We start from the raw sequence: 25204 nt of genomic DNA, 5'->3' as shown, positions 1-25204 counted from the left end.
GTGAGGCCTCATCTGGAGTCCTGTGTCCGGTTCTGGGCTCCTCAGCTCAAGAGGGACAGAGAACTGCTGGAGAGAATCCAGCACAGGGCCACCGAGATGATCAGGGGACTGGAACATCTTTCATATGAGGAAAGGCTGCAGGAACTGGGGCTGTTTAGTCTGGAGGAGACTGAGGGGAGATCTCATTAACATTCATAATATCTAAAGGGTGGGTGTCAGGAGGTTGGGACATCCCTTTGTTCTATAGTAGCTAGCAACAGGACAAGGGGCAATGGGATGAAGCTGGGACACAAAAGTTCCATTTAGATATAAGAAGAAACTATTTCACTGTGAGGGTGACGGAGCCCAGGCACAGGCTGCCCAGAGGGGTTGTGGAGTCTCCTTCCTTGGAGGTCTTCAGCACCCGCCTGGACATGTTCCTATGCGACCTGATCTAGGTGAACCTGCTTCTGCAGGGGAGTTGGACTAGATGATCTCTAAAGGTCCCTTCCAACCCTTACCATTCTATGATATTTTTAGCTTGCAGCAAGTTTTTTTCCTGGCACTACTATTGGTACTGATTGTATGGTTAGCCCTTTATTCATGTATGCATAAAGCCATTTTTTTTTTTTAAGGATGGAAATAGTGTAGTCATCTTGCCAGAACAGATTAGAAGAGGGAGTCTGCAGATCTGCAACAATACTCTTCTGTGTCTGATGAAGAGGATTTCATGTGCCTGCATAAATTACTGCTTGCAACTTCAAGGGTGGCCAGAGTGGAGTATGAAGTTATCTTATTACTTTATTATTTCCTTGTCAGAGGTGCTTGTACTGTTTTTGCCTCCTAATTTACAAGAAGTCGGGCAGCTTGGAGCATCTGATTTTACAGGAAGTTGGGCAGCTTAGGGCACCTGATACAGTGCTTGAGAAGGAGAGAATTGTGGCCAGCACAAGATTTGGTCTAACCCCATCATTGCAGGCTTTGATCTATTTGGCTTTCAATGCTGCTTAACCAACACTTGTAAAGTCTTAATTTTTATATCCCTCTGAATATGTTAACTACAACTCTTTTGTAAGCAGTAGCACGTGGTGATTAGAAATTAGGTTTCATTCCTAATTAAATAGCAAATGACATAGTCTTTTAACAAAAACAAGACACTTAATATTCCAGGGTATTCCAGTATTAAAGGGTATTGATTTTCACAGGCAGAGAAGCTTTCCCCAAGTTTCCACCTAAATGACAAAACTTAGTATATATATAGATAGATAGATAGATAGATAGATTAATGACCATCTTTTCAGATTAACCTCAGGTAAATCACACAACATTCTTTAAAATTGAGTTTATGTCTATTATAGAGATATAACAAGAGTGTGAAGAGCAGATAGTTTTGAATAGTTAAAACTGAGGCTGGAAACTTTCTGTATGTTTGTTTTTTTCTAGTCTAAATGTTATGTAGTGCTCAGCTTGATTCCTGGAAGGTGTAGTTTGGGATTAACTTGGGATTTCAGCTGCTTGACTTCGAGCTGAGTGTGCTAGACATATCTGTCCAAAAAAAAAGAGAAATTAGAGCACCTGCAAGTAGTAATTCTGTCTGGCACTTCTTTTTCTCCCTGGCCTCTTTTGCCTCTACAGACTTTTCTGAACTGCTTGGGGGAGAAATATGACAAGTGTAAACTGGATTTTTGGGGAAATCTCTTCCTCTGCTGCATTTTTGATGGCACTTACATTCTTTGATGTTGTCTCAGTGGCACAGGGCAGCCCTCAGCTCTCAGGCATTCACCAGACCTTAGAAGCTGTGACAGGAGAATGCCAAAGATGAAATGCCATCAGGAATTCCATTTCCTAACCAGGTTCTGTTGAGGAATTTCTTGTGTATTGTGGTTTATATCACAAGCCACTGTATTTAACTGTAAATGCTGAGATTGGGATTGGCTTAGATGTGATTTCTATGTTTGATCATTCATTTGCTGCCTTTGTCAGAGTCCTGGATGGGCTTTTTACAGTATTAGCGTCTCCATAGGTACTGTTAGCTGTGTCATTTAAGTGATATCATGCACATGCTTCTCTGTGTTTTACTGTGGCATGATCATCAGTATGATCATAAAACCTGTTTAATTTGAAATTAAAACATCTAGCTGGTTCTAACAAAACAAAGAAAGATTTGAACATTGTTAGATTCCTCTGTCGTTGCCTTGTCTGACCTGCTCAGTAATTTGTGGGAAAGTATCAGTCATTGGGGCATCATTCCAATATGGGAAGATGGCAAAAGTATGGCTGAAGGTAACATTTTTCTCCCAGGGACTCAGGTTAAGCATGTTAAACCCTGTTTAACTCCCTTCTTACCCCCAGCCTCCTTTGCTGTTCTTGGCAGTTTATTTCTCACAAGACAATGGAAGGCTTTCTCCTTGCTTGACAGTCACACAGGGTTAATAGCTATGTCTTATCTAAACAACCTCTACAGAGGTTATAGGATGTTTAAAATATAATAGTTGTTAGTTCAAGTGAAGAACAAATAAACACATGCATTCCTGTTCTCCTCAGAGCACACAAAATTGCATACATACCTTAACTCAGATTGGAGGGGGAAAGACATTCTGAGAATTTTTTTCTCTCTGTCTGAAAGAGGCTGTCTGAATAAAATATTCTGTTTTAATAATACAGAGATGTTAGGGCTCCACAGATTGCATACAATTTACTTGACCTTTATAAATAGAACAGCATTATACCTCTATTGCCATTCTCCTCCCACCCCAAAAGTAGCATGCAGATTTATTAACCACCAAATATAGGAATTGTTAGATTTTATTCCTTGAGCAGAAAGGCAAATTGTCTGAGTAGGATTTAGACTGGATAACATTGTACATAACAGCTCTTTCAGATTGCTGCCAAAAAAATGCAGATACATAAAACTGGCCAGTGAAAACTGACTTGGTTTGAACAAAAACTCCTAAGGTCTCTTGCCTGGGATTTGAGCAAGGATACTTGTATGAGTGTGGGAGGAAATAAATGCTGTGATTTGTTGAGCACCTTGTGAGAGTATTGCTGCCAATGACTGAAATTATACGCTGTAGCGAAACAAAACCATGAAAAGCTTAATCTTCATGTTGCTTTTAGCATCCATCTAGGAATATTACACCTAGTATTTCAGTGAGCTTTTGTCCTAAGGGACACCAGGGTTAAAGATGATTAGATAGCTGATAATTTTATTATTGTAATAGAGAGGGAAAATTGACACAAGCAAGCAAAACTAAATCATTTAACTGGAAGAGATGTTTCATAATGAAGAAACTCAGGAGTTTTTGTTTCTAAAGTCAGTCTGTCTCAGAGGGACACAGGTAAAATGAAAATGCATTCCCAAAGATGTGCATATGTGTTGTAACTAGCTTAACACATGTTGTTAGATAAGTGGAGTTATTTCATTTAACATAGATGACTCTCACATGATCCAGTGAGTGACCTATACAACGGTGTATGCATAAGTGTAAGTAAACTGAAGTCCATTGAAAATAAGGGATGTTTCAAACTTGTCGGAAAGGCAGAGTTGAAAGTTCAGATCCCTAGATGGACAGCAAATTGTTTAGAGATTGGCTGCTGTTTCTTGGTATTCTCACAGTTTTCTTTTAGCTCTGACTGTTGTTGCTGTTTCCTAGCCAAGAAGAGATAATAGGCTGGATCTAAATTTAAGAAAAAATAATATGGAAAGTTCTGCCATTTGCTCACTAACTTCAAAGGTTTATATGTTTTTGTTCCATAAACTCACTAAAGGGAAGTGGTTTTTCAGAAGTTTCAGCTCTGGTTACTTTCATTGCTTATTGTTTTAACAGACTCTCAGGCTGATCATTCTAATCATGTTCTGATTGTGAATATGTGGTATATTAGCATATATAGAGAGACCTTGAATCTACTTTTGGCTTCGAAACAAAAGAAATGTCTGAATATCTTTAAAATGCACTTAAATGTCTTTCAAATAAAACTTTTTAGGTCTGTTGGGGTTAAGTTGGATCTGAAATTGTTTCAGCTCAGTCTGGTAGTTCCTGTTTCCTATACCAAAATAACTTGGTTCCTTGGCACACACGTTTTCTCCATTTCGTGTTAGCTCATGCTGTGTATTCTTTCATGTAAATATTTCCTGAACATAGCCTGTGAAGCATGAAACAAACTCAAAATGTGAAAAAAGTTATAGCAGTGCTTTTCAGAAAGTGAACAAAACTGCATTCCTAGTCCTGAAAAATATTTGGGACAGAGGAAATGAATTGTTTCCCTAGAGAGCCCTGTGTGCTGTATTGGAAAGATCACCATTTGTTTGGCTTTTTTGTGTCTGTTTTTTTTTCCCCTTTTCCACCAAATCCGATGCAAGTACCTCAAGTACTTCTTTCTTCATTTCCTATTCATCCACATCGAACCCTCAGGGTCCTTGCAGACCCATTTTTTCCCTCAGACTTTTGCCTCCTGGTCTGGGGCTCAGCTTTCTACTCCTCTCTTCTTACAGGCTGTGGCATCTGGTTTGGTTTGGCTGCTGTTTGCTTGCTTGTCTGCCCAGTAGAAACAGGATAGGAACTTGCTGGGGGTACAGAAGGGGAGAAATTACTTGGGAAGATGATGGAAGGAAGGAAACAGAAAAAGAAACAGTGGTATAATACACTAGGATTTTCCAGTAAGATACTTAGATGAAAAAGGAAGGTGATCCAGAGTTGTAATGGTTTGTTGCCTTTACACACCCTAGCATGTGAGACTGTGTAAGGTGATGATGTCAAGGCCTGAAGACTAAAAACAGAATCCTTCCTAAAGCCATCGAAGCTGTCTTCTGCTGCTCTCAGTGGAATTTGAGTAATCTTCATCTTTTCCCTAACACATGATTCTTTGCTCTTTCAAATCCTCATTGCTATATATATTCATGGATTTACTTACCAGCACATCAGTATCTGCTTGTCTCCTTTTCTGTTATGCTTGTATAATCCCATCCCATCCGGTGTTCACCCATAGTCTTCACATTTGCCACCCTTGAAAGGGGATTCCCCCCATTCCCTGATGTGACAGTGACAAGCTGCAGGTACATTTTATGCACTCTGTCTCTGAGAACGGAGCCATGTTCACTGTCTGCAGAGCCTGTCCTGTGCTGTCAAATATATATGCTTTCCATCACTCTTGTCTCAACAGAATGAGTTGAGTATTCCTGTCTTATTAAAGAAATGGTTTTCTTGGCTTACTGAAGGAGATAGAATGCCAATCTGCTTAATGCATGTTGCTATCTATCCTTAAAAAACAAGCAGTACTCTTATTTCTCATTGAAATTGTCCTATTTGTGAAGAGGAAAGCTTTCTCTTGGGAATACTTCAATGTGTCTCATTTGGGATTATGGCTTACTAGGGACCGTTACACTGGAAGGTACAACTGCTCATAGGAGCAGGTTACCTTATTCGAAAGTTCTCCAAAACTTGCTCAGCAGGATAATTTCCTGGGTGAGCATGACAGTCCTCCACTTTACCTGGACAGTACATGTTTGTGTTGCTGTATATGTATTTTACCTTCATATGTCCATTTGTATTAGTGTTTCCTGAAGACAAGTGATGCTATGAAATATGAGGTCACTACTACTGCTCATGGAAAAAATATCTTCCTATTTGCAAGATATATAATGTTTCCCCTTCAATATCCTGGAAACATTCAACTGCTCTGGAGAACACTTAATTTAACCAACAAACGGCTGTTTCCTTAAAAGGTCTCCATCTTTTCCTTGCCTTTCGTCTGAATTTGATGTCCTTCTTCTGACGTCATATTTGTTACCATTATTCTTTAGAATAATTACTTTAAGTTCTTTCTGACTTGTGTTTATACATGGCTGGATGGGTTGCAGGTATGCCTAGAGTTTGTCTCGTATCGTTCATGGGAATTTGAGATTTTTTTCTGATTCTCCTGTACATTTCCTCTTGCCTATTGTAGATTGTTCCTTACTAGGGAGTCTGAGACTTTGTGCACACTTTGCCAAGACTGCAACCTTCCAGACTTGGGGTTGTGTTGTCTTTTTTTTTTGGTGAGAAGTATCTTTCTATGGAGGTGGCTGCCTTGAGCTGCTGTCATGCCTGCTTTGTAGCTTGGAATCCTTGCTGTGTCTGTTGGACCAAAGTCCCACCCACAGCACTCCTCTGTGCCAAATGTTAAAGTTGGTGTTCTTCTGCCTCCGTTTCTGTACATGTTTTTTGGTTACAGATAAAGGCAGTGTCACAAGCCTGTGATTCTTATAGACTTCCTCAAACAAAATTAGTAAGAGTGTTTCTGAACAAAAAATATCTTTTATGAGGCAGTTGCTGCCAGGATATTCTTCAAAACTCAGCAGGATAGTGACAGTCAATGCTCAGTGGAAACAGGAATTAGAAGATAATATTTTGAATGTGACTATTTCTCCCCAATCTGACTTTGATGGGAAAGCAATTGTCAGTGTTACTTCCTTGCTATGAGCTCCAGCCTCTCTGCTTTTCCTCAGTGTCATGGTTTAGGTCCATCAGGGAACAAAAGACCACAATTAGCCTCAAGTACCAAAGACTTGAGAATTGCCAAAGGGCAAGGAGGGCTTAATTGCCGCCTAAGGTCCAGGACAGAACAGACCAGGCTACTGGGCTTGGGGAAGAAAACAGAAAATAATTTAATTCAACACCAACTAAGCATAACCATAAAACCGGAAAACATAACCAACACAAAACAATACAGAATGGTACAACGATGAAGAGCACAACCAGCCCTTTAAGACCACCTTCTCCCCACCCCTCCCCTCTTCCCTGGGTCAGACTCCTGCTCTGGGTGTCTTTATCTCCTCCCCCACTGAACGGCCCAGGGGGGCAGGGAGTGGAGATTTCAGTCAGCCTATTCCTGATGGCTTCTGCTGTTTACCCTGCACGGGCTGCTCTGACGTGCATTTATCCCAAAGGCTGCAGCTCCTCTCTGCCTCTCATGTGGGGCTGCTCTGTGGCCCACAGGCTCCAGCACGGCCTGTGCCATGGCCACCTCCTCACACAGTCTCCTGCCCATCCGGGTGCACTCACACAGAGCTGCTGGTGGCTCTCAATCCTGCCACGGCCCTGCATGGGTTGCAGTGGTACAGCTGCATTCTCACCACGGCTTGCAGAGGGGTCTCTGTTCTGGTGTTCCTCCTTCCTTCCTCCTCCTCTGACTGTGAGGTCTGCGTGTTCACCTCCATCTTGTACCACTCTTACACCTCCTCCCAAGCATTTCAAATTCCCATCCTTAAATAGTGATCTCAGAGCCGCCAGATTGGCCCAGCTGGGCTGCAGGTGGGTCTGAACCCAAGAGCTGGGGGAGAACCAGGTCCTCACTGCAACCCGCTCCCCCTATTACCAAGCAAAAGCAGCTCCTTGCTAAACCATGACACTCAGACACCTTATGAGCTTCTGGCTGCTTTTCTTTCTCCATTTAATTATTATCAAGATTGTTCAGAGTTCATATTATCAGCCAAAAGTTGCTTGCATAGCTGTAATCACTTTTGTTAGCAGGCTAGACAGTCTGCATGATGATGCTCCCACAACTCTGCTAAAGATTGCAGTATCCCAAAGTGACCCTTCTGTAAGTCATTACATGGGCAGTGCACTGCTCCTTGTCTCTCAGCAGGGAGACGTGTTATTTAGATAATCCCATATATCTTTCAAATATTTATGTCTCAAAGCATGGCTGCTAACGTCAGTCCTTTTACTGACTTGTAAAGCAGGAAGAAATATTTCTCCCTAAAATCCCTAAGAATATATATCGAAAGACTAAGGCTCCAAGCGCTGTCTGCATTCTGCTGTTGTACACCTCTGGCATTTAAGCTGGGGACTTCTCCAGATGGCTGAAAAGCAAAAGAGCTGAAGCAACTTTCCTAGTGACAGTAACATCCATCAGAAGTGTTAGGTGAATCAGAATAAGTGACATTAAATCTCTGTCACTTCCCCACCCCTCCGCCATACATCACTGTTTCTGTGAAACACCATCCTGAAATTACACTGGAAGCAGCTATATATTTATGCTGACCCGATAGCATTCACTTTTGATATTCTTATGCCAAGGAGCAGCAAAATGCTTTTGCACAGCACATTTGTTTTGCCTGGGCAACAGTGCATTTAGAAAAGCTAGCAATGTGTTAGTAGCCTCTAACCCAAGAGATGAGAGTGAGCTGTCTCTGCTCAGACGATATCTAATTGGATTTCTGCCTCTATTTAAATTAGGTTATCATCCACTTGGCAGATTTCCTGCTTATTCTACCAGGGTGAAGGCCATCTCCGTAGTGACTATCAGTAACTTTCTTCTCCAGGGCATCTGAATGCAGTTCTCTGTCCACATGTTCATTTATCACTATGAAGCCACACAGACCTCAAAATATGCTAATAAACTTGGGGGAACTGTTTTAGTTACCATTTAGCTAGACTCCTCATACCTGCCTTCAGTCAGAGTTCATTGCAGGAAGCTGCCAAGTGTGCAAGCGTACATGGGTAATTATTTGATGGATGGAGAAACTCTTGCCTTTAAACTAGGTGGCTCTTTTTAAGATGCGTCATTGTGACCTTCAAGATGTGTTGTCTGGTTCTCCGTGGCTCAATCTTGCTGGAACCCTTGGTGTTGTAACATATGGGTGCAAATATTTTCTCTGCTATTTTTGTGAGTCTCCAGCTCAATCATGCTGGATGTGAGCACCAGAACTGTGAGATGTGTTGTGATAACACCCCTCAAAAGATGACTTTTTTTTTGACTGGGCATCTCATTTCTCCCTGCTACATGTTTTCACCTATAATTAGCTGCCCAAAGCTTCCACTGTTTGCTTCAGGTAATCAAGTAGCTGCTTGATCCTGTTTGAAGGTATCTGTGGTGATTTCCCAAAATGAAACTCGTGTGGGAGTTCCTCAGAGGTGTCAGATATTTCAGAAGTAGGCAAACTGTGTTGGCAAGAGTTGATTTTTTTACTGAGCTTGCCAATGTTTCCAATATCTAAACCTGGGGTTTTGCAGGATGCAAAATACTAGCCTAGAAAAGGGTGATAAATTAAGATCTGTGGGGTTAGATGCATTAAAATGCAAGAGTTAAAGTGCCTGTAGTATTTTTATACTAACAACAATCTTCAGCCTAGGTTAAAGGAGTTTTTAAGATCTTTTCCTTAAATTGTTTTGCTTTTTAAATGTTGAATGCCAAAGTTCGATATAATGAGCAGCAGTATAAATGAACCGTATGTTTTACTGATATATTTAGAAATCCTAAGTGGAGCTGTTTGGTCAACACATTCTCTATGGAGCAACTTGATTCTGCAACTGAAGTGATATTTAAGTACAAGAAAAATGGAAATGGGGAGGTTATTTTTCTTTTTATACTGATTTAGATCAGGGCATAGTTACTTTCCCTATTGTTTGTCTCTTTTATCAAAATGTTAGTTTAAAGAAAATTTAGTGTACTCTTCTGAAGAACATATTCTGCCATCCAACTATGCAATGTCTCTCAGATGAACATGCTTAAGATCCTATTCAGAAATTTCCTCTTGCAACTTGAAGGGGCACTGTAGGTTGTATGTTGTGGGAAGGCAAGTATACTGTAAAGAATGTCCACAAGTGTATTTAAGCGCCTTCATGTTATTCACTCCAGGACCTGAATTCTACTCTTATTCCCAGTTAATGAGACAAGAATAGCTCTCTGGAGTTATATTTAAAATTCCTTTTAAGAAACATTCAGAGTGGCCTTTATCCATAGCAAAAACAAACAGCCAATGTAGAGTTATCAACTATTAACAGCGTTGCAGTTTCTACCGGAAGGTCTGGGCTGTTCTCTACTGTTGTGCTCCTAGTAGTAAGTTGTACAAGAAGATTCTATGATTGTAACATCCATTTGTTCACTTGCAGGCTTTAGTATTTAAGGACATTTTCCACTATTATGCACTCCAGAAAGTGACAGTTCGTATTTCATTGTTGTCACACAATTTTCTATTGCCCTGTGCTGCGGGAATTTGTTACTGCATTTAACGCAGAACCTTTTCGAGCAGTCAGGGAAGAACCTCCACCTTTCTATGATTGACTTAGTATAAATAATTTTGCTAACCACAGAAATGCTTGGATTGCAAAATCAGCTTTCCTGAGGGCCGTGGACTTCAAGTGAGTGGTTGAGGGATCAAATAGTCATCTCTGAAAGTTCTGCTTTCTGTCTCTATTTAGGAACCTAAGAGATAACTACAATACGTATCACAAGCTGTTGAGAAGGGATGAATGCAAGGAAGAGATTTCTTGTTGACATTCATCTTGATATCACTGAAGGCTTTATGATTTTCAGCTGTTATTTTTGAACCTCTTCATGTTTGTCCAGGCTACAGTATTCAGAACCAGTGCTAAGAAGATAAAGTATTCAGATAAATGTATGTAGGATCTATGGTCCATTTGGTGAACTGAATAATTTTATAGTAAGCAATAGCTTTTTTAGTAAGGCTTCTGTATCTATATATTGAGTGCTTTTTAGAAGGTGAGGGCTTTTCTGTGCAGAGCATCTTTACAGTGAACTTTTAGAACACATTATTCCAACTATTTACCTTGTTCATTCTTGATGTTGACATCTTCAATGGTGAAACATATATCCATCAGAGACTTTCTTTAGTTTTGTTGATTAAAGAGATAAAAAGTTTCGTAATTAGTAACTCCAGTCTGTTGAAATACTGAGGTCCTATTCCAGAGCAACGTGCGAATATGTGTTCTAGTCTTATGTATGCTTTTAAATACACAAGGACTTAAAAACATAGTTGAAAGCTCTGTGACTATGGGCTTTGAGCAAAGAAGAAGCTGTCATGCTTCATGCTGGCTTGTTATGGGAGTTCGTGGCTGGCTCTGATCTGTCTGGAGGACCAGAGCAGCCTCCAATGCAGGATTAGGAGGTGCATGAATTAACACACATTTATATGCTTTGTTCTGAGAGGCATTTGCAAGTGAGCATAAAGGTTTTTATGTATTAAATGTGTTTTTAGTAAACTTTTTAAGGTACTTTTTGCATGACTTCTGCAAATTAGAATGCAATTAGCTTGTTCCTACTGTTGCCTTATTAATTACTTAAACTGATTTGGGAAAAGGTGTATCATGTGTGTCATCACATTTGATCATTAGTCTTTCAGAAAAATAGTGGTGGCGTACTGCCAGGTTCCTACCTCTGGAGAGTAAAGGTGACAACAACTATATTCTACTCTGAATGACCCTCTGCACCAGGAGCCTTAAGTACTAATGATGCATTAAGTACTAATGATGATGATTAAGAAATGGTGTAGTTTAGAAAAGCATTTGTTATGGAATAATTATGAACTATAAATTAATTTATATGCTTTGAGTTTCCTTTCAAAAGAAATAGAAAAGAAAAAAAGAATCTCTTTACCTGAAGTTGCACCTGTGAATTATATTGAAACAGAACTGTGTAATAAAAAAATGTAGAAGATGCTGAAGGCCTGGTGTGTGCAAGTATGTAGGAATGGTAATCTACATTGTGTGAATTTTTTTTTTAATTATTAGATTAACAAATATTTTCTTGCAGGGAACAACAGGACAATTCTTATTGTAGCTATGACAATGTATTTTTAGTATCAACTAATTTTGAAATATGTTAAGCTAAACTTTTGATTTTTTTTTTTAAAGATGGATATAATATTTCCTGATGAAAATGTCTGTGATTTACAAACTACAATGCAGAGTAATCATAAACAGTAATCATAAACAGGCAGTTGGGTCGCAAGGTGCTTGTTTTATAGCTGCCGCTCCTATGGGCAGATGGAGGTCCTTTTTTCTCTTACGCTCTTTGTAGTTGAAGTCTCATTTTAACTAATTATCCATAACTAATAATGTCTCTTTTGATCACATTCAAGCATGACTGAGTTATTATCCAGAGTTTTCTGTGGAGATATTAGTATTTTAAAATGCTTAGATGTGACAGAGATGAAACTGTGTTATTGATGTCCCAGATGGTGTGTTTTCCCTCTTAATGGATGTATTTTATATTGTATTAAAGTGGTTTGAATGACTTAGTGGGCATCTGAGCTTTAATTTCTGTGATACTTCTGTCTTGAAAGGCAGATGCTTTTGGTTCAGATGTACTCTTAGAATGTAATAACACTATTAAGCTCATGAATTCCCTAAGTGTCTTAGAATGGTTTGGTTTGGAAGGGAACTTAAAGATCATGTAGTTATAACCCCTCTACCATCAGAGACACCTTGCACTAGACCAGGTCTCTCTAAGCCACATCCAACCTGGCATTGAACATTTCCAGAGATGGAGCAGCCACATCATTTGTCGGCAAACTGTCCCAGTGCCTCACCACACTGCCAGGGAAGAATTTCTTCTAACACCTCGTCTAAATCTCTCTTCTTTCAGTTTGAAGCCGTAACTCCTTTTTGTATCCTACATGCTGCTGTAAAAAGTCCCTCTCTAGCTTTCTTGTTGGCCTCTTTAGGTACTGGAAGGCACCTCTAAGGTCTCCTCAGAGCCTTCTGTTCTCCAGGATGAAGGATCCTAACTCTCTTGGCCAGTCTTTGTAAGATAGATTCTCCACCCCTCTGGACTTGCTTTGGCAGCTCCATGTCCTTCTTATATTGGGGACCCCACAGCTGGATGCAGTACTGCAGGTGGACTCTGATGAAAGTAGAGGGGAAGAATGCAGGTCAGGATTATGGCTGGCCTTTTGGGCTGCAAGCACATATTGGTTGGTCATGTTGAGCTTCTCATCAGCCATCACCTCCAAGTCCTCCTCCTTTGGGCTGTTCTCGATAAGTTTGTTCATGTTGTGTATGTTTTCCTGCTTCTCCCCAAAACAAACTGGTAAGGGATTTTCTTAGCCACTCTGCTGCTCTTTCACTGTTGTTTAGATGATTTTAAAATTCTTCACTGTGCTCAATTTAGACAAGTAAAGCATTGTTTTTTGCCGAGGGCCTCTAAATTAACGGGACGACTGACTCAAACCACATCTGAATTCTGTCCAGTCTCCTGCATATATTCTTACAAACAGTCCACTTGAAAGACTGACTTTATTTTATCAAGGAGAAAGCCTCATTTTGAGCATTGGAATGAAATAAATGGCTGAAATTGTAATGCTAGTTGATATGACTAATGCAAAAGCTTTTATTATGCTTTCTTCTTTGGCAGGCAGTTTGAGTAATGCTGATAATTAGTGCCTTTGTTAGGAGGATTTGAGAGACCTGTGGGGGTGGCTGAGACCAAAAGAGCAGTACTGAGTCAAGGCATAGTGTAGAAAGCCTGGTCTCACTCTAGCATAGGAGGAGGGAGTAAGGAAATTGGGTTATCTTTCATCTGGTCAACTTAACAAATTACCAGTTTCTTGCATTACTGAAAGCAAGAAGTAACACAGATGTAGGTTTCTCTGGTGGTTTTTATTTGCCTGCACAAGAAATTGCAGTGACAGTATGTGAAGTCAAATTAAATTTCTCAAGAGCAAAAGGGTTTTGTAGCAATCTGAGTCTTTGTTGTCTTGCAGACGGTACTTGAAAAGTCTGGTCTGCTTCCCATCCTGCTCTTCAACTGGGTCAGTACTGATGGACTCTGGTGTGAAATAGCATGTTTTGTTGAAATAACTTCAAAACAGTCAAAAGCACAAAAACCATCTTAAACATACTGAATCTGTGCTGCAAATAACCTTGAGATATACTTTAAAAGGACTATTACAAAGGTGGAATATCCCCAAAGCTGTCTGACTGCTTTTGGACTTCTGGAATCCCATTTGGGCTCTTTTTCAAGGAGATACAATCCATCAATGTATGTTACTTTTAAAAACTTGCTTCATATTCATATTTCAAAGAGATAAAACACCATGAATGCATAAGCTCTATAGGTAGATGTCATCCGCCTGGGCAATAGCAAATAGTTCAGCCCACAGAAGTGGAGCTGCAGAGTGAAAACTGAAGGGCCAAGGACCTGGTGTCCAGCCTGTAGGCGGTTTAGGTGCTTTAGTTTTGGTCTACATCTAGATTTAGCATTTTCAGTTGTTCATTTGCATACGTTGTTTTAGGAGTTTTTTGTAAAATATCATAACATGGTAGTTGTGTTGCATTAGCAGATGGATGAAGTTGAATTTGACAGTCTGAAGGGAAGATTGGAGGGTTCACCTGAGCGTGACTCACTGTGTAGCAAGCACTTTAGTTGTAGAAATTGAAAGAATCTCAGGAAAAGAAGGAAAAACATGTCAGTGGTTTTGTTGTATGTTTTCTGTCATAATATGACACTGGCAGAGGCACTTTTAGAGAGATAAGGTTATATTACAACTCCATGTGGATAATCTCCCAAAGAATGCTTGAACTTTGAGTTCTGAAACCTGTATCTTCAGAAACACTTCCTCCTTTACTCAGCTTTGCAAAGTGACTACTTAGAGCTTCAAGAGCTCCCACTCCACTGCATGCCAGACTAAAACTGCATGTATGATTTTATACATACTAATATAACTTTGTAATTTTCCATTTAGTCATCAAAGACATGAATTAAGGCTGGTTTTATTCCTGTAACAGTGATGCCTCCTCTGGTGAACATAATGGCCTTTGGTGTTTGATTAATACTCCAAAAATCAGTGCAGTGTTGTGTTTTTGTGTACTCCGGTTTTTATAATTTAATAAAAAATATAATAAGTCATAAATCCTTTAACTTTTGCTTGTATTTCCTTTCAGTTTTGTATATGAAAGATATTTCTAGTAGCTATGTTATTCTTTGGTGTTATTCTGGGTGTGAAACTTGATCTTGCTATCACATGAAATCTATTTTTATTTGAATATTGGATGTATCTAAAATTTATTTATAAAAATAATTACAATTTAACATTTCTGTATTTTTTACTTCTCTGCAGATGGACTTTGTCAGATTTTTAGGGAAAATCGGGATTTTTTTTCCCAAGGAAAATTGATGCATATTGGTTCACTGTGTGGTTATGCTAAAGTTCACATGCTACTAATGAGCTTGGCTGATGGACATGTGGATAAATCCTGTCTTTTTTTATTGCCACAGGTCCAAGGAGCTAATAAAGGAAGCGATCCTTGACAATGACTTCATGAAGAATCTGGAACTGTCCCAGATCCAAGAGATTGTGGATTGTATGTATCCTGTGGAGTATGGCAAAGACAGCTGCATCATCAAGGAGGGAGATGTGGGTTCCCTGGTGTATGTCATGGAAGGTACAGTGTAAAAAGCTATTATTTATTTCCTCTTTTCGACACATATAGAGACAAAAATTTTATTTCATGGAAAAAAAATATTTAAAAGAAAGAAAGTAAAGATGTTGTCTAAATGTGGTATGCATTTGCCTGGGAAATTTCCAACTACATTTGTGTGCTTCCCTTTATAAAGAAAGAAGGTGAAAGCTATTAACCTTACACTGAGTTGCATTGGAATAAACCTCTACTAAACATAGTTCTTTGGCTTTGAGGCAATACCAATGTTTTGGTATATAAATTAGGGACTTAGCAGAAAGAGTAGTGTTATGGAAATGGGAAATGACTGTAAAAGCAAGGGGAATATGGTCATGACTCACTGCCTTATAGGGCATTATGAGGACAAATTGGTGAAGCATATGGGGCTCTGCAGAAGCCATGCATTATATAGTAGAAAATGATATTTTTCTGTTCTATGTGCAACCTAAGTGTAGCATCTGCAGTATAGCACATCTGATTTGTCACAGTATGTGTTGTGACAGGGTTTTGTTTTCTTGGTGGAACATGAAAGCAGTGGATATTCTGCTGTTCCTGGGAGCTGTCAGATGTCTGGAAATCTTGTAATGGAATGAGTTTTGTCAGTGCTCTGCTTTTCTGAAATGGCAGCCATTTGCATTTTGTATATTATTCTTTCCAAGTTCTCAAACTCTTCACATGTCAAATTTGGAATATTTTAGATATGTATTTTCTTTTTAAAGGAAGTGTGCATTCATCTGTAGGAGTTACTCAGCGTGATCAAACCTTGTATCCATCTACTACAGCATCCTTCTTCTGAGAGTTACTGCTAATGAATTCTGAGGCAAATGTCTGTTTTAATTCAACTAACACAACAAGTGAATTCACAGTTTGATTCAGTACAATATAAATGAATAGCTGCTTATAAAAGTCTTCTTACTCCATACCAGAGACATTTGTTAGACCTACAAGCATTTTGACTGGATAATGACACCCTAAGGGGAATGGAGGTTTCTCACTCATCCGTGTCTTTTGTTCAAATATGGGAAAACTACAGGTTATGTATGCTTTGTGTGTTTATGTGTAAGTGGACATGTGCAAATTCATTTCTCAAACTATTCGTTCAAACAAAAATATTTTCAAGGCAGTAAGCCATCCTTTAAACATGGTTTCCTGCCAATTTTTAATTCTGTATAGTTGCAAATACTCTTTACTGGTTTCTCAAAACAGCTTTAATGTTCTATCCTTTTAAGGTTAAGCCTTTTCTCAGGGCACGGGTATAATTCCTTTGTATCTTAATATTTTTAAATTTTGCACATTCAAATGGTATTTTGTGTTACGAAGTAGTTAGTGGGAGACATCAAAGCAAGTAATGTTTCCACCCCCAGCATTATACGGAAAGACTTAGGTTGTTTGATTCTTCACTGGAATACAGACTGCTTTGTTAAGGTGCAGGATCTGTTCTGTTGATACTTAGAAACTGCTTTAAAACAATATTTGAATAATATTCTTTTTCGTAGTAAAAACATGGAGGTTTTTCACTGCACAACTCGATGCTTGCATCCCAAAACACCACCACACCGGAGACATGCTCATAGTATTTTTTTCTATGTAACTGGTTTTGGATGTTGTGTTCAATGTTGTCCCTTGAAAAAAACCATAACAACAGGGTGCCATAAAAATAAATGTCATACTTTGTCACCCTCTTCACTTTATTTGAAGAGGATTTGAGGGAGATTTGTGGGCAGAAATATTTCCTCAACAGTTTGGAGTATTAAACATGACTTGGTACTCAGATATCTGAGTCTTATTGGGTACTTCTGATATGTTCTATTACTGTCACTTTCTTGAATTTACCAGATGTTTCTAATTGTTGGTCCAAACTCTATCCCTGAATTCATGTTTCTTGTCTTCTAAAACAAATGTGTGTCAAAGAAAACTTTGCTGTCTTTTGGGCACTTTATCTTATCCTTGCTCTTCTGGCAGCCCTCTATGGATGAGGGTATGACTTGGCTCTCCCTCAGTCTTCGATTGGTCTTGTAACTTAATTTAAGATTATTTAGATAGCTCAGTAAATATGCATAATGCTTTACAAACAAAATTATGAGGAGTTTATAGCCCATGTTTAGATATAATGCAATGAGTGATGATGAAGTAATGGAAATGGAAGAAGACGTTATCAAATCGGCTGGATTATGGTTAGGAGAACAGGCTCACCAACTCATTTGAACTCATCATTCTGTGACCTCTCAGTTATTAACACCCACTGCTACTCTCCAATAGTAAACTTTATTCTTTACAAACTCTACTGGAGAAACCCATCTTTATGAATTTTAATGAGAGGTATTTTCTTTTCTCAAAAGTCAAGTAAATGCTGCAAGTATTTTTTCCATTAGTTCCTCTTCCTTTCCTTACTTGAATTTATAGTTATGATTAATATGAATAAAAATGCTTCATGTAGAGCATTTGATAACCAACACTCTTATGATGTTTATAATTCATGATTCAGCATTTAGGTAGAGCCTCTTACCAGAAGTGTGAGTTACATATTGGTGATGTTTCTTTAGACTAATTTTAAATAATAGTTTGGGTAAGATGGATTTGAAAACATCCTGGTGAAGAAACATCATGATGAAGAAGTAATAGTGTCTGTTTTATTTTTCCTTTCAAGACACAAGGACTCTGCTTGTGATGGTGAAACCTTTCTAATTATGATCTTTGAGTATTTTGGTTTTTTAATGTGCATGTTAAAATTCATATGTATGTGACACATACTGAGCTCATTGAAACCTAAAAGGCTGGATAGTAATGAGTCTTGACCTCCAGACTCTTTCTTCCTCCCTATGGCTTGGTGATGCATTCTGATGGTAGTTACAGGTTTGCTACGTTCTTTGGGTGGGAATGGCTGTAGCATTGTACCTCAGCAAAGAGTCAGGAAAATCCTTGATAACACTTTTCCACATTATGTTTGGTTTAGTAAAAAGGTCATTTCAGTTTGTCCAATACCAGCTATACATTTTGTCATTTTTATTTGTGCATTTGCCCAAACCATACCCACACTACTAGACTTGACTCTTTCCAGTCATGTACTTTGTATTCTTTGTCCTATTATTCCATGTCTTACATTAGATTTCCTGCCCTCCCTGTGGGGTTTTTTTGTTTGTTTGTTTTTTTAAATTTTTTTGTTATCAGGGATGAAAGCATAGGTTGGACTCCAGAGATCACAATTTGATTAGGACTGTGGTTATTGAAAACACAAGAATAAACTATTTAATACATTCTATTATTCAACCTATTATGTGTCAAACTGCAAAGATGTGGGGGGAGAAGTGAAATACAGTACAGGAAAATAGGAAGATACTGTAATTTGTGATTTAGATGTGGAGAGGAAGAAGCTGAGGGAAATATTCTTGGAGTATAAATGATGAGGTGCTATCAAAAGGAAATCTGAATGAGGTACTGAGTTGAAAAGGAAGATATTCTTTCTCTCTGCAGCATGCTGAATAGAGGCAAGTATTGAGTTTGAGAGATGGGAGTATGCTTCTGGCACGTACTGTGCTTCGATGGGACTGGATTTTGTTCATTGGTCCTAACAGCACCCATCAGGCAAAAATTACCTATCAGATTGCGGAGGTCTCAATCTAAATACCCCCTTGCCTGAACCTACACTGATCTGGGACCTTGCTTTTAAGGGTGCCTGCATAGAATAACACTTAAATTTTGCAAAGTACAGGAAGATGTGTGGTTAATCTCATCCTCTAAACCTAATAATTGCTAATATGCTTGATCACCTTTGTAGAGGACACTGCCCCAATCCTGATAGACTTCCTTCTCCTCAGTGTGTGTTTTAATTTTTTGTACTAACTGCATTTCTTGAATTGGAAAAACTTTATGCAAAAAGTCTGAGATTTTTATATGGAGATATTTTGGGGTTTAGGTTTTTTTGTTTGTTTGTTTGATTTGTGTTTTAAAAAAGCATCACTGAAATACAGGTAGGATTTAACTGAAAACTTGCCTGGTTTTCTAGTGGGCTTCTTCTTAGGGTTTTATAAAATACATCACTGAGAGCTACAGAATGAGAGCTGTGCTTTTTGGGGAGCTCCTCTAGGTCAGTCTCTCCAGGACAGCCTTGCTGCACTGAGGCAGACAAAGTCTTAGACACGAAAGCCCAAGGACTGCTGTTTCTACCAAATCTGAAGCCTTGGAAACACTAGTTTGGGCTGAACTTGGACTCTTGTTGCTCTTTGGATTGGTAATGAGAAAAGAAAACTATAAGTCAGGAGCCCAAACTGAATTTTCTCAGCATCAAAATCTCAAATTTAGGTCTACTTTGTTTTTAATAAGTTTAGTAACTTTCCTTCCCTTCCTTCCTTCCTTCCTTCCTTCCTTCCTTCCTTCCTTCCTTCTCTAGCCATAGTCTCTGTCTTGCTGGCTAGATTTCCATGTCTAGGAAAATAAGTACTCCCAATTCACCAGCTTCAGACTTTTGAGATTACTGCTAGCCCCACTATATCTCAGTCTTTAAAACACCTTATTTCTCTAGCTTCATCCTGATTGTACTATTACTTAGTTTAGTCCTCCGAAATATTTGGGTCAGATGGATTTGTGTTACAAACCACCTAAGAAATGCCTTGGCAGATAACCAAGGATACATTTGTTCAGTTAAACAAAATTCATTAGGTTGATGCCAATGTATTCTTCCAGAGAGGAGGGAAACCCTTATAGGAGGTACCCACAGTGAACCACAACAACCTGAAGTGCTCCCTAAAAGGCCCTGTTAGATCGGTGCCTGGGTGGGAGAGATGGTAGTATTGCAGTCAGAGCCCAATGAAAAGAGACCTCCTTATGGCTCTATGTCTTACCTGACCTCTGGCAGTGGTTTTGCTATTTATGGACCGTTCTTTGCATTTTAAATATTTCCCTGTTCTTTAGCAGCAGTGCTGTCATCAGGTATCTGAGCAATTGATAAACACTACCACAAAGTAGATCCTACAGCTAGTGAAAGACTTTTAAGGACAGAGACCTTAATTAGAATGTGGAGAGCCATTGGATCTGGGCTGTTGTAGCAACCTGTTTGTCCTGCGGAGTGTTTTGTGCAAAGTAAGCATTTCTCTTGCCCTCCAAAGTTTTCCCTGAAGCTCTACAGGAAGGAAGCTGGTTAGATTGGCACAGACCATTTGTCTTGGGTAGTGCTCATGAACTACAGAAGAAGTGTTTATATAAAGTAGCAAGGTAGGAACTAATATTTCATTAGATTCTGAAACAGGTTTGCACAGGGAACAGACTTAATTCCTTCATTGGGCAAAACCATGACACCTGTGTTCATTTAACAGCAAGAAACCCAGGCTGATGTGACTGGTAGTGAAATGGGGGATGAGTGATGCTGGAGCTTATATCTACATCTGAACTAGTCTATACCGGTAGTCTTGATCTGCAAGTAAAACAATTTTGAGAAGAAAATACACTTTCAGAAATATTGTCCATCTTATGAGAAAGTATATTGCTCTAAGAGTGGTTCAACAAGTTATTTGTCTTAAAATTCAAGTTTCTTTTTGAGCCAAAAAGGGTTCTTGCTGGTTAATATTCTTCTGCCTCTAAAATTCACTCACCACCTCCAGTTTTCTGGAAAAAAAGGAAAAAACGCAAACAGTTTCCAAGTTCTAGTTCTACAGGTTAGCCTTTGTTGACTTCTTTGTCTTTATCCTTTCTTTGGGTATAACATTTCTAACATTTTCTGAAATCACTTAAAAAGGTGAAAAACTTGAAATGTCTCTTTCAGCAGGATGCATCTAGATCTATACCGTGTTGACAGGTTTGAGTTATATGTAGGTGTTACCTCACACTAATGAGGATAAATGTGGCATCTCACATCTGAAACCAAATGTTTCCTCTTGTGCTCCCTCTCCGTCTGAACCTGTCAACTACAGTATGTCACATTTGATGGTTGCATTATGGAAGGAAAATATATCAGCAGAACTGTAGATAAATCAGGTGACAAAGTACAAGTTTTAGGCTGTCATATGAGGAATAGTCATGCTGTTATAAACATATGTTCAAATTTTTAAAGAAAATATAGCTGTAAAGAGTTCTCCCTTTATGTTTGTGGCTATTCCCATAAAGTATGGAAGACATAATACAATGAGTTGGGGGGAAGAGGAAGGTTAAAATACTTAACTGTTTTGTCACTTACGATTTTGTATTGGCAGTTCTGTAACATCCTACCTGACTATTTTTTCCTTCTACAAATTAATATTGCAGTTGCACCTCTGCACCACAGCTTGCATAAACAAAACCAATTCCACCAATATACTGTGGACTTCTACTTCTGTAGTCATGAAAAGGGAAGTAGCAGCTTTTTAACAAACCATGATGAGAAATGGCCTACACTTCCTGCAGACCTTGTTTTATTAGTTTTAATCTTCTTAAGTTTAATTTTATTTTTATCTTCAGTCATGGAGATTTGCCTTTTATTTTTAAAGGAGACTTTCTTTTTTACTTCATTCTTGGTAGCTTCTTCAAAGCAATGAAGAATCTAATTGTGACTTCCCATGGGAAGATGTTTTTTTGGGAGTCAGAGATGTCCTGCAAAGGACATCAAGTTTGGTGTTGATAAGGGAAGACAAACAAAGTCTCTGTAGCCATTTGAATTACAGAGAAATGCCAGAGGCCGTAGAAGACCTCTCATTGGAGGTGTCAGAGCTGTCTGGTCTCAGATGGGTGAAATGCTCAAAGCAACCTTTCAGTCTCTGGGAATTTATGCTGTTCAATCAAAACTGAAGCAGGTGTATAGATGCTGTCTTTGTTCCTCAGGATACTGCCTTACTGTCTCCTGTAGGTTATCACAGCTTTTGTCTAAGTTTTGTGACGCCATAAGATTTTATCGTTGCTCTGTTGGCCAATGCACTTGTACTTATTCTCACTTCTGATGATGTGCTGAAGTACTTTTCTCTCCTGTTTGCTTTCTCCTAACTCTGCAGTTATGCGAGGTTTTTCCCCCCTAGCTGGACAATGATCACTGCAGCCTTTAGATGTTATATGCAGTCATCCACAAATCCTGCATCCAATCTATCTTTGTGTCACTCTCTCTCTGAACCTTCTTTTTTCTCTTTTTTGTGGACTAATCTCATAAAGATCTGATTTAATAGGACATAATTACTATTCTAGCTCTAGGGTCTTCTGAGTTAGTTCCTTCTCTTCTCAGAGAAAGGATTTGGCAGGACTGATTTTTTGAAATGAGAGACATACAGAACAGATAGACATTTTGGATTTAAGTAGGCTAAATGACTTTGTTCCCAAATGCAAGTCTAGAATAGCAACTAGGGGGCTGTAGTGCTGCCACCTCAGAGAAAGTGTATCATGTCTCTTGACCTGCAAGAGAACCCTTTATTATGGCCTACTACTATTGCCATTACAAAGTCTGAATGCTTGAGCTTCTCCTTCCTGGTATTCACCAACACTGATGGTGATTGTCATTCATCTCAAAGAAAACCATATTGAGAGGTTTGGTTTTGTGTTTTGTTGGGAGGTGGGGTGGAAATTGTTTTGTTTTGTTTGTTCACAGCCTTGGTAAAAGGATGACAGCTAGAACAAGCTTTATAACTCTTTCATAGAATCACAGATTGTTTTGGGTTGGAAGGGGTCATCCATTTTCAACTACCACTTTCCACTACATCAGGTCACTCCAAGCCCCATCCAGCGTGGCCTTCAACACTTCCAGGAATGGGGTACCCACAACCTCTTTGATCAAACTGTCCAAGTGCCTCACCACCCTCACAGGGAGCTTCTTCCTAAGATCTCATCTAAATCATCCCTCTTTCAGTTTGGAGCAATTTCCCCTTACAATTTCCCACTACATGCCCTTGTAAAAAAACCCTCTCCAGCTTTCTTGTTGGCCTCTTTAGATAATGGAAGGCAGATACAAGGTTTCCCCAGAGCTTTCTCTTTTCCAGACTGAACAACCCCAAGTCTCTCAGCCTGTCTTCCTAGGAGAGGTGCTCCAGGCCTGGGATCAGCTTAGTGAGCCTCCTCTTGACTCTTTCAAACAACTTTCTTGCATGAAGGGCCCCAGAGCTGGACACAGTACTTTGGGGGCGGCGGGGGAGGGGCGGGTGCGGGGAGAGGGAGAATTCACCTCCCTTGACCTGCTGGTCACACTTCTTTTGATGCATCACAGGATGTGGTTGGTCTTCTGGGCTGCAAGCACACATTGGTGGGTCATGTTGAGCTTCTTGTCAACCGATACTTCCATGTCCTTCCCCTCAGGGCTGCTTTCAGTCTGTTCTCTACAAAGCCTGTATTTGTGCTTAGGATTGCTCCAACCTGTGTGCGGGACTTGACCTTGTTGATCTTCATGAGGTTCACATGAACCCATCTTTAGAATCATAGAATGGTAGGGTTGGAAGGGACCTTTAGAGATCATCTAGTCCAATCCCCCTGCAGAAGCAGGTTCACCTAGATCAGATCACATAGGAACATGTCCAGGCGGGTCTTGAAGACCTCCAAGGAAGGACACTCCACAACCCCTCTGGGCAGCCTGTGCCAGGGCTCCCTCACCTGAACAGAAAAATAGTTTTTTCTTATGTTTAAGTGGAACTTTTTGTGTTCCAGCTTCATCCCATTACCCCTTGTTCTGTTGCTAGCTACAACAGAAAAAAAGGATGTCCCAGCCTTCTGACACCTACCATTTAAATATTTGTAAATGTTAATAAGATCTCCCCTCAGTCTCCTCCTCTCCAGACTAAACAGCCCCATTTCCCGCAGTCTTTACTCATATGAAAGATGTTCCAGTCCCCTGATTATCTGTTTTAAATTTGTTTAGTCTCTGTGACTAAGAGTGAATATTTAATTTTCAGTTCAGACAATTAAATCCAGGGGCATTGACTCTGTGTCTGCTGTGGCATTTTGGGTTAGTCTCATGCTCTGAAATCTCAGCCAGAGAGATGAAGTGGAACCTGTGCAGGTTCAAATTTGCCAGGCTGCATAGTGTGTTTTGTCATGTATGCCCAAACAGTATCCTTGCTTGACTTCCTCCAGATTGATGGTCCTTCTGACCTCCATGAAATTCCTGCCTTTTTGGTGTAGGACCAGACAGTTTTGAGTGCTCTCTCTAAATATATTTTGGATGATATAGCTAGTTCCTTGGATACATGTTCCTACCTTTCTTTGTCTCCTGAAGAAAGTTGGGAAGGTAATAATAGTTGTATCTATTGCAATCATGGCTTTCCTAACACAATTGTGGCAGTTCTGCTTCAAAGTGTTATTCTGCCTTTTAGTACAAGTGTTTTGGGCCCTACCTGAGTCTCCAAACTTCTTCTCAAGAGGATCTGCCTTCCCAAGCAAATACCAAAAAATAGCATCTCATTGTACAGGTGTTAGATGGCTCTTGAGATTGGAGAGCATTTACTCAGTGTCCACAAGGAGCACTGTGTAGAAAGAAATCAGACATTTATGGCAAAGTAGGATTTTCTGCACAGCATGCCAACAAATCACTAGTCTCCAAAGAACCTGCCTTTTATAGGACTTTCCATTAGTTTTGTGAAAATGTACTGTGCTGCCATTCTCTTCTTTGCACTCCTCTAATGTTTTCAGCTCGTTTTTGCCTTTTCGTTTTTTATTCCTCATCATGCTACTGTAGAAGTGTTCAGGAGTCAGACCAGGGTTTTTCTTGTCAGAAGGTAGACATACTTCTTCTCCCTGGAATCCTTCATGAGTTTCTTATGAAAGCCTTCTCTGGGAAATTTTCAACCACTCACCAGTAGTCTCTCTCTACCCCTCCCATGTCCCATGCTGAGATAATTATGTATCAGGGCAAGACCCTTTCCTAAGGCTCTGTGGGCTTAGGAGATTCTCTTCATTTCTTCATTTCAAAGATTACTCTGTTGCAGAGCAGACATTATGAGGACATGCTGGAAAGGGTAAGGGCAGAAATATCAGGTGTCATATCAGGTGTGCAATACATCTTAGTAGCTGCTTGGTAGAAACCAGTCTCTCATGGAGCCAATGTTTTTGTAGGGCTTGGAGACTATCCCTTGGCAATGAAGTGACATTAAAAGAGTATTCCAGGAGCTCAT

General features: G+C 39.5%; 1 protein-coding gene across 2 annotated transcripts in view; it reads left to right on the top strand.

Annotated features, from left to right (window-relative positions):
* Positions 1-25204, top strand: part of PRKG1 (protein kinase cGMP-dependent 1) — a 523150-nt gene that overhangs the window by 56312 nt on the left and 441634 nt on the right. For both annotated transcript variants that reach the window (XM_062001370.1, XM_062001369.1), the window contains exon 2: positions 14977-15143. In XM_062001370.1, coding sequence (XP_061857354.1) covers positions 14977-15143 — 167 coding nt within the window. The remainder of the gene's footprint in view (positions 1-14976; positions 15144-25204) is intronic.

This window comes from Colius striatus, chromosome 8 (genome assembly GCF_028858725.1).
Source record: "Colius striatus isolate bColStr4 chromosome 8, bColStr4.1.hap1, whole genome shotgun sequence".
NCBI lineage: Eukaryota > Metazoa > Chordata > Aves > Coliiformes > Coliidae > Colius > Colius striatus.
Note: the sequence above shows the minus strand (reverse complement) of the source record. Positions and strands in the feature narration are given on the sequence as shown.